Raw genomic sequence first — 10,853 nt, 5'->3', positions numbered from 1 at the left:
ACTCCGTTCTTATTGCGTTTCGTTCCTTGTATTTTTCTCCACCACCATGCATTAGATCAAAATGAAAACCTCCGAACAAATCGTCCCTCGGTGTGTCGAACACCCCTGCCATGCGCGAAAGCAAGATTGTCGCTGCACACCGAAAGTGTGCACCCAAACTCTGTACACCACAATTCAAATGGGGATTTTAGAAGCACAACGCAATAGACCCCGACCAAAATACGTAGCATTTGATATTTTACGATTTTTCAAAGTTTTAATCTTCGAAAAATCATTAAAAAAAATTCACTCTTCCGAATCGCTCTATTCTTATTGCATTTCCTTCCTTCCATTTTTCTCCACCACTATACAGAAAATCAGATCAAAACGAAAACCTTCGAAAAGATCATCCCTCAGTGTGTCGAACGCCCCCACCGTGCGCGAAAGCAAGGTTGTCGCTGCACACCGAAATCGTGCACCCAAAATTTGCACACCACAATTCAAATGCGGATTTTAGGAGCACAACAGAACAGACCCCGTCCTAAAATACGTAGTATTTGATTTTTTACGATTTTCCAAAGTTTTAATCTTCAAAAAACCATTAAAAAATATCCGCTCATCCGAATCGCTCTGTTCTTATTACGTTTTTTTCCTTGAATTTTTCTCCACCGCCATACAAAAAGTCAGATCAAAACGAAAACCTCTAAAAAGATCGTCTCTCAGTATGCCAAACGCCCCTGTCATGCGCGAAAGCAGGGTTGTTGTTGCACACCGAAAGTGTGCACCCAAACTCTACACACCACAATTCAAATGGGGATTTTAGGAGCACAACGCAACAGACCTCGCTCCAAAATGCGTAGTATTGATTTTTTACGATTTTCCAAATTTTTAATCTTTGAAAAATCATTAAAAATAGTCCGCTCGTCCGAATTGCTTCGTTCTTATTGCGTTTTGTTCCTTGTATTTTTCTCCACCACTATGAAAACAATTAGATCAAAATGAAAATCTCTGAAAAGATCATCCTTCGGTGTGCCGAACGCCCTTGCCATGCGCAAAAGCAAGGTTGTCACTGGACACCGAAAGCGTGCACCCAAACTCTGCACACCATAATTCAAATAGAGATTTTAGGAGCACAACGCAACAGACTCCGACCCAAAATGCGTAGTATTTGATTTTTTACGATTTTCCAAAGTTTTAATCTTCGAAAAATCATTAAAAATAATCCGTTCGTCCAAATTGCTTCGTTCTTATTGTGTTTTGTTCCTTGTAGTTTTCTCCACCACCATGAAAACAATTAGATCAAAATGACAATCTCTAAAAAAATCGTCCCTCGGTGTGCCGAACGCCTCAGCCATGCGCGAAAGCAAGGTTGTCACTGGACACCAAAAACGTGCACCCAAACTCTGCGCACCATAATTCAAATGGGGATTTTAGGAGCACAACACAACAGACCTCGACCCAAAATGCGTAGTATTTGATTTTTTACGATTTTCAAAAGTTTAATCTTAGAAAAATCATTAAAAAAAATTCGCTCGTCCGAATCGCTTCATTCTTATTGTGTTTCTTTCCTTGTATTTTTCTCCACCGCCATGCAAGAAATCATATCAAAACGACAACCTCCAAATATGAGAGCTTGAGAGCGTGGAGACTGAGAGCTTGGAAATGTCCTTCCTTGGGGATTAAGAGCTTTGGTTATGATTGGAGGTTGATAGTGTCTGAGTGTTTGTGTGATTTTGTTTTGGTTTTGGACAAATCAGGTGTTGGATAAATCAGATTTGTTTGTTTGAGATTTCTAGGGTTCATTGGTTTATTTTCGGAGTGTTTGTGTTTGTTGTTCGACGACAGTGGTGTGTTGGTGGTGGCAGTGGGATGCAACCCAAAAATTTTTATCGGGATCTCTGGCCAACGGTGGTGGAAGTGGAGAGAAATTTGAGATTTTTTTGAAGTTTGAATTTTAAATTATAAGAAAAGACCATTCTACCATTTAACTGTTATAAAAATAAAACCGATGTTAGTTTAAATGTGAGAATTTGGAATAAATGTAATTAGGGATATTAACTTGGACTTTCGTTAAACCTCGGGTGGGAATATGTCGTTTACTCTTTAGGATTTAGTCAAACCTCATGTGTGAATATGTTCATGTGTGAATATGTTGTTCGCTCTATATTTTCAAATAATATTGTGTGTTAATAGTGGCCCCACCTTGTCCTTAAGTGGCTCCTAGGTCTATGGTCAACTGACAATATTCATTTTGATTGTGAACTCTAAACTTATATTCAATTATTTATCATCCTAAACTTCTTTCACATTGAACTATTGCTTCATGTTCTTGGAAGTTGAAACAAGAGCATGCATGGACTTCAGATTCCTAAACTTAATACTGGATTGTATTTAACGTCACCACTATGATTATAATTAACTAGAAAATTAATACACTTGGTCGTCGGTAAATATATAAAGTATGAGGGTGATAACTTATAACGATAAAATCTGTACCAAAATAAATTATGATTTGTGTAGATGTAAAAAATCTACCGTAATGAAAATAGGGTCTGATCCCGTAAGGTTGAGGCCACTGACAATCCGCTAGACCTGCACACATGAAAGGACAAGCGTGAAGCTTTCAGAAAACACCAGGGTGGTGTTTGCTGTAGGCACTCCGACGCTCAAGTAAGCAAGGCTGAAAGAGATTATTTGATAAGAATTAAGGAGATGAAGAATTACTAAGAGTCTTGTCGGAAGCTAGGACTACGGCGGAGACGTCGGGTTCTTGGGAGCAAGAACTTTAGGAGCAAATAAATGGTTTTAAGTAGTGTAGATTGACTATGGGAGATTGCATCTTAATGAGAGGGCAAACCTCTGTTTTTATAGTGAACCCAAGGGGTTGGAATCCTAGTAGGACATTGAGTCCTCTTTTTTGGGAGATAGTCCCTATCAAGAAATAAATATGATTTCTTGACTTTATCAGATTAAGTTTAATAATTTAAATAAGATCTGGAATCTTAGTAGGATACTAAGTCCTATTTTTGGAAATAATCCCTATCATGAAAGAGATATGATTTCTTGACCTTATCAGATCAAGTTTAATAGTTTGAGTAAGATTTGGAATCTTAGTAGAAGAGGAAATAAAATGGGATTCTGATTTCCTATTTATAGATTGTTGCAGGCTAATGGGCTGAAACTCAGTTTAGCTTAACTTATAGGATAGCCGAACTCATAGAGTAGATAGTTCGCAAGGTGATTTTAAGCGTAGGCCCAATCAGGATTGGGTTGAGGCCTTGGGCCATGACATGTTTATTTCGTTATTGGGCCTCGTCAAGCCTAAGATGATTTTTTGCCCTAACAGTTAGCCCCCCACTCTCTAAGTTAGAGAGTATTTAGCTTAGAGAGTAGATTTAATCGAAGGAGTGCAGACTGAGCAGATTAGTGATAGCAGCTCATTTGGTAGGATGGATCGTTGTGTGGATTGGGTCGATGACTTATCGATTTGAGATGCAAGTCTTTCAATCAATCTAGGCCGATTGAATGTGTAAATCTATAAATCGGTCTGGGCCGATCGAAGGTGTAAACTCATGAATTGGGCAGGGCTGATCCGAAGGTGTAAACTCATGAATGGGGTAGGGTCAATCCGAAGGTATAAACTCGTGAATCGGGCAGGGCTGATCCGAAGGTGTAAACTCGTGAATCGGGCAGGGCTGATCCGAAGGTGTAAAGTCGTGAATCAGGTAGGGCCGATCTGAATGTGTAAACTCGTGAATCGGGCAGGGCCGATCCGAAGGTGTAAATCTATGAATCGGGCAGGGCCGATTCGAAGGTGTAAATCCATGGATCGGGCAGGGCCAATCCGAAGGTGTAAATCCATGGATCGAGTAGGGTCGATCCGAAGGTGTAAATCCATGGATCGAGTAGGGCCGATTCGAAGGTGTAAATCCGTGAATCGGGCATGGCCGATCCGAAGGTGTAAATCTGGGGATCGGGCAGGGTCAATCATAAGGTGTAAATCCGTGGATCAGGCAGGGTCGATCATAAGGTGTAAATCCGTGGATCGAGCAGGGTCGATCCGAAGGTGTAAATCCGTGGATCGAGTAGGGTCGATCCGAAGGTGNCCAGTTTAGCTTAACTTATAGGATAGCCCAACTCATAGAGTGGGTAGTTCACAAGGTGATTTTAAGCTTATGTCCAATCGGGATTGGGTTGAGGCCTTGGGCCATGACACGTTTATTTCATTATTAGGCCTCGTCAAGCCCAAGATGATTTTTGGCCCTAACAATTAGCCCCCCACTCTCTAAGTTAAAGAGTATTTAGCTTAGAGAGTAGATTTAATCGAATGAGTGCAGACTGAGCGGATTAGTAATAGCAACTCGTTAGGTCGGATGGATCATTATGTGGATTGGGTCGATGACTTGTCGATTTGAGGTGCAAGTCCTTCAATCGGTCTGGGCCGATTGAATGTGTAAATCTATAAATCGGTCTAGGCCAATCGAAGGTGTAAACTCATGAATCGGGTAGGGCCGATCGAAGGTGCAAACTTGTGAATCGGGCAGGGCCGATCCGAAGGTGTAAACTCGTGAATCGGGCAAGGTCGATCCGAAGGTATAAATCCGTGAATCGAGCAAGGCCGATTCGAAGGTGTAAACTCGTGAATCGGGCAGGGCCGATTCGAAGGTGTAAACTCATGGATCGGGTAGGGCCAATTCGAAGGTGTAAATCCGTGGATTGGGCAGGGCCGATCCGAAGGTGTAAATCCATGGATCGAGCAGGGCCGATCCGAAGTTGTAAATTCGTGCATCGGGCAGAGCCGATCTGAAGTGGATCAGGCAGGGCCGATTCGAAGTTGTAAATTCATGGATCGGGCAGGGCTAATCGGAAGGTGTAAATCCATAGATCGGGCAGGGTCGATCCGAAGGTGTAAATCCATGGATCGGGTAGGGCCAATTTGATGATGTAAATCCGTGGATCTGGCAAGGCTGATTCGATGGTGTATGCTAAGTGGAGCTTGTATGGAGATTACAGTCAAGTCGGCTGATCGACTTGTAGTTGAAACCTTTGAGGGCTATGTGGCCCAGTCAGCGTGACCGACTTTGTAGTTGAAAACATTTGATTGAAGCTGGAGCAGTGACATGCATGGCATATATGTTTTAAGCAAATAGTCAAACGGAGATTTGATATGCATGATGTGCATGTGTTATGGACTGAATAAAGAGTGAGCTAAATGGAAAAATGGGCTGCATGTATTTAAGTAATGGGCCGAATAGAGAAAGATTTAACCAAATAGAGTGGTAGTTAAAAGGAGACAATGACACATAGCTTCCCCCTTTAAGTGTTGCCACCCATGCTTGTTGGACCGAGTGGAGAGAGGGGTGTTACTTTCTATGTCGGAGCTGAGCCAGTTGAAGTTGAGTGGGCACGTGATTCACTTTTGGGCTGATCTGAATGGGCACGTTAATATCGTATATGCAGACCCAAATATCATTGAGTGGACTACTCGTGTTGTTCAGTGGTGTTGAGTGATAAGAGCTTGAAAATACACATTTAGTTAGTGGTTTATGAGGATTAATTGTGGGAAATTAGGCTTAATTTGGTTAAGTTGCTTAATATTTTCATAATTATCTTTTACGGGATCACGGGTGTTTTTGAGTGTTTTTTAGGCTACTAGTACTTAAATGTTATGCTCGGATGAAGAATCATGTTGGCAACAGAATGAGTGATGAGTGAAAATAAACGGATCAAGAATCGGAGTTGAATTGAAGAAGTTATGGAAGTTGAAGTAAAGAGAAGATTCCATATTACGTTCCAGCTTGCACATGCATCCGTATTTTGAGAATATCTTGAGCTGTAGAACTCTGATTAATACGAATCTTAGACCGTTGGAAAGCTGATTCAAAGGGTTACATTTCATATGTTTATAACTTGTCCAAATTACATCTTTATCGAGTTCAAAAATCAACATCTTTGAAGAACAGTGGAATGATGTGGGAAAAGGGCAGCAGCTAGTGCTGCAGCACAGTCATGGAAGTCACTAACTTGTTAACCATTTTTAGCCAAGAGAATAGGGTTAAGGGTTCCAAATCAAGTAGAATTAAGGAAAAACAAACTCTAACCCTTTTGGGATATAAATAGAAGTCTTTTAGCATTATTTTGGGGGATCTTTTGGTGAGAAGAAAGGGAGAAAAATATGGAGAGAAGAGAAGTAACAAAAATTCTGGAGCTTTGATTCACAACATAGAGAAGTTTTCCTTATTCTTTTCTTGTAAACTCGTGATGAATGTTTCAATAAATGTGATTGTTTCCTTCATGTTTATTATGAACTAATTTTATTCTCTAGGGCTAAGATGTAGCCCAATCTCTTAATTATGTATTGATCTTTGATTGTTAATTTGTATGAAGAATTTTTCCTAAGTTTTACTATTATTCCTAATGCTTTCGATTCTTAAGGGCCCAAGAATTGAATGAACCAATGGACTAAGTTGAGATCGAGAGATGATACTTAGTTGGTCTACGATAGTAAAACCATACGTTGAGCGAATGCTAGAGATAGGTTACCGCGACTTGTGAGGTTTTGGTAAACTCCATAGAGCGTAATGATCCCCAATTGCTTAAATCTAATTAGAGATAATTTGCGTTAGTAATTAGGGGTTAATTTGATAATTGTTCGAGAGAAAATTATTGGAAATTTAGGGAGTTTGACCTGTAGGAAGAGCATAATAAAATTAGCATGAGAGATTGATACACATGAATAAGAGTTGGTGTGAAGTCTATGCCACAGGTCTAGTCATCTTGTTTTTACCCAAAGGTTTATTTTAATTGTTCTCTTTTTCAGTTTTCTTTTTAAATTCAATTCTTTATTTAATTTAGGTTTCCTTGATAAAATTTGGATTGATCAAATGGTAATAGGATAGTTTAATTGGTAATTGATAATAGTAATTCCCTCGGGTTCGATATCCGTATTTTATACACTTTATTACTTGCATGATTTCTTACATTTGTGAAAATCAACAAGAAGTTTTTGGCGCCGTTGCCGGGGAATTGCTTTTATATTATCAATATCAATACAAGCTGTTTAGTTGCTAATTTGGTTTGTATTATATTTTTTTTAATTATTATTTTTAGTGCCTTAATTTTTAGTTTTATATTTTTAGTGTCGGACTGTATAGAGGAGTTAGTTCAATGACTGATACAGGAGTTGAAGTTTTTCAAAGAGCATTGAAGGACTACTCTAGTCCTACTGGTGAAGGGTGCTATTCTAGCATCAGGAGGCCACCAATTCAAACAAATGCCTTCGAGATAAAGCCAGACATTATTCAATTGATACAGCATTCGGTTCAATTCTCAGGGTTACCTAATGATGATCCCAATCTGTATATCGCAAACTTTCTGGAGCTTTGCGACACATTCAAACACAATGGAGTATCCGATAATGCAATTAGGCTTAGAATTTTCCCATTCTCTCTTCAGGATAAAGCTTAGGCTTGGTTGATTTCTTTGCCATCAGGAAGTATTACTACATGGAATGAGTTAGTTCAAGCATTTCTTACGAAATATTTCTCACCTGTCAAGTCTGCTAAGATAAGGAGTGACATCACGAATTTTTTCCAGCAAGATATGGAGTCACTCTATGAAGCTTGGGAGAGGTATAAGGATCTCTTACGGAGGTGTGCTCACCATAGGCTGCCAATATGGTCGCAGGTGCAGACGTTTTACAATGGGTTGTTGCCAAATATACAAGTGATGATTGATGCTGCAAGTGGGGGAGCTTTGACTAATAAAACGCCAGAGGACGCATACAATCTGATTGAGGTGATGGCAAACAATAACTATATGAGGACTCCAGAGAGAACTTCGATAAGGAAATCAGCGGGAGTGCACGAAGTTGACAGTTACACTACATTGGCTACCCAACTTTTGAACATTCAGAAGCAATTAGGTAATGTGTTGAAAGTAAATGCAATTGAATCTTCTTATCTAATATGTGACCTTTGTGTAGGAAATCATTCATCGAAGGATTGCCAAGAAGGGAACCCGTTTGCTCAGCCTGAATAAGCCAATTACGTCAATAATTTCCAAAAGGGGCAAGGGAATCTGTATTCCAATACATATGATAGCATGGAGGAAATACCCAAACTTTTCATGGAGCAACAACAATGAGCAAAAACAAGCTCCTGTTTTTCAACCTCAAGAGCCAAAATCTAATTTAGAGAATGTGTTGACCAAGTTCATTAAAGAGACAAGCAAGAGGTTTGAGAAGACTGATGTCCTAGTTCAAAATCAATCAGCCTCTATTAGGAACCTTGAGACTCAAATTGGGCAAATCCACAATATTTTAGCGGGAAGAGTTCAAGGGACATTGCCAAGCGATACAGAGAAGAATCTGAAAGAGAGAGTTAATGTTGTCATACTGAGAAGTGGTAAGGAGTTGAAGGAGGTAAGGAAGGAAGAAAAAGCAAAGGAAAAACTCGAAGAAGAAAAAAAGGGCACAGGAGAAAAAAATGTCAATAATGCCCAAGCTTCGACAAACAATGACTCGACACTCCTATATCCTTGTTAGTAAATGACCCAGTTACGCAGCGGAAAACAAAAACATAAACTCTATGGATCGTTCCTTAGAACCAAGATCCGGGTACAAAAATCACAGTTTACATAAAATAGTCAAATCTGCAGAAAATCAATTCAAGGTTTAAGAAACGATACCCACGTTTGGAGGCTCCACCAATATTGTCTCTGAACGTGTTTGCTATCGATCCAAGTGTAGGATCTAACCGTAGAGGTCCACACGAAGACAATCAACAAGAACCAAGGAGGGATTTGCTAGATCCTCCTTGGCCTTAAGAAATCAAGAAGAAAACAAAAGAAAGTGTTTGATTTTCAATCAAACAGTAAAGTGGCGTGGGAGAGTATTTGGGGCTGGAGGGTTTTTCCTTTTTCAATGAAAATGAAATAATAAAAACACTTTCAATTTTTTAACTAAAACTTTTCTTTTATAGTGTTATTTTAGTTGCCCTATTCCCATATGGAATGGGCTTGGGCTCCAACGCAAACACCCCCAAATTTACCAAACACTCCCAATTAGATATTTTAATTTAATTTATCATTATCTCAATTAAAATCAATTAATATTTAATTAACATTTAACAATAATGATGATTTAATTAAATATGTGCGAACACACATTTAACCGTAATTTCACTTATTTAATTTTTTAACAAATTAAATAATAGGCTACGACCTCAGCAAATTTAATTGCACTGTGAAATTACCAAAATACCCTTTCGCCTAAAAAGACGAAAACGCCCTTCTTTCTTCTTGGCTCTTAAATTATCTTCTATGTGTGTGACCCATAGGCTCCTCATCATACCGGTAGTGTATAGTATCGCGATTAACACCAATTAATCGTCTCACTAATACACAGACCAAGATTGGCCCCTAGCAAGGCATCATGGCCACCCGATAGATTCGGATTCAGCAAAGTAGCTACCTGTCAACGATATGGTTACCGTACAATACGATCCTTTCATCATACGTTATCTCGACGAGACGAAGGCATAGAAATAGTGTCAACCTTCGGTTACTCTCGATATTATATATTCAGTTTCTGGACCAATGACCCGTATTATAATCTGGATAGAGCAACAACTCAATCCCACTGTGGCCACAGTTTTAGTGTCATTGCCATATACTGAATTGCGCCGTGAGATAACTTCTCCCGTACCCGGGAGTGATGAATCCTTTGTCAATCCACCATAGTCTTGATACACTCCTTGATATAGCCAATCACCACCGTACTGACAGCTCTGAATAGAACTGCGTTAGGCTAGTGTCAAACTGTACCAATCGGTGCACAAGGCGCTCCGGTGATCTCAAGTCTAAGGATCACATGCACCACCATTCGTTAGAGGATTTGTTCCATAGACACTGGGGTTACCATCCATATGGAATCCTCTGGTGGGTCAGTCCAGTGAACTTGCTGCGGTATATCCGCCTACAACAAGCACCCATGTGTTGCACCAGGTTGTCACCAAACAACCTTGACAAGTGAGATCAGTCACTGCCTTTCGACAGGGTCGTTCAACACTATGATAGCCTTACCGTATTATCTGTGCCCTTTCTTCAGAATAATACTGGGGCTACGGACATTTCTAGAATGGCCACCATATGTGCTCATAGGGTTCTCACTATCAAGATTTGAAACACTTGATACCCTCGTCACGGTTCTACCATTCTAAGGACATATATCAACACATATTGCAATAATAATGATTTACACGATATAGAATAAAATGCCTTTTATTATTGATTAATGAACATTATTACAAAGAGTCAATTCTACAATAATTGATTGGCTCTAGGGCATCTACTCTAACAATCCTCGCAGAGTGCAAAAACAAAGATTGGATAAGCAATTCGGTAAGTTTATGGACATGTTTAGAACTTTACATATTAACATTCCTTTTGTAGACATGTTGGAGCAAATGCCGAAGTACGCGAAGTTTCTGAAGGAGATTATCACCAAAAAGAGGAGATTTGAAGAACATGAGACAATGATGCTTACGGAAGAGTGCAGTGCATTGCTATTGAAGAAATTACCACAAAAGCTCAGAGATCCAAGGAGTTTCACAATTCCTTGCACAATAGGTAATGTTCATTTTGATAAAGTTTTATGTGACCTAGGGGCTAGTGCTAACCTCATGCCATTTTCGATTTATAAGAAACTAGGCCTAGGAGAAGTAAAACCAACCACAGTCCATCTTCAACTAGCTGATAGGTCTATAAAATACCCCAAGGGAGTAGTAGAAGATGTATTGATCAAGGTAGATAAGTTGATTTTCCCGGTGGATTTTATTGTTCTTGAATGGAAGAAGATCGGGAAGTACCTCTAA

At 39.5% G+C, this 10,853-nt stretch overlaps 1 protein-coding gene and 1 non-coding gene across 2 annotated transcripts; one reads left to right on the top strand and one right to left on the bottom strand.

The window, feature by feature from the left end:
- Positions 1-7,542: 7,542 nt before the first annotated feature.
- Positions 7,543-7,649, bottom strand: LOC116107014. The gene has a single exon (XR_004124386.1). It is a non-coding gene; the product is annotated as a small nucleolar RNA R71 (small nucleolar RNA).
- A 2,784-nt stretch (positions 7,650-10,433) lies between these two features.
- On the top strand, positions 10,434-10,853 carry LOC116106972. Its single transcript, XM_031393285.1, has one exon. The coding sequence runs from the start codon at positions 10,434-10,436 to the stop codon at positions 10,851-10,853; it is 420 nt and encodes a 139-aa protein (XP_031249145.1).

Source organism: Pistacia vera, unplaced genomic scaffold (assembly GCF_008641045.1).
Source record: "Pistacia vera cultivar Batoury unplaced genomic scaffold, PisVer_v2 Contig525, whole genome shotgun sequence".
NCBI classification, from domain to species: Eukaryota; Viridiplantae; Streptophyta; class Magnoliopsida; order Sapindales; family Anacardiaceae; genus Pistacia; species Pistacia vera.
The sequence above is the reverse complement of the archived record's forward strand: the minus strand, read 5'-3'. Positions and strand labels throughout refer to the sequence as shown.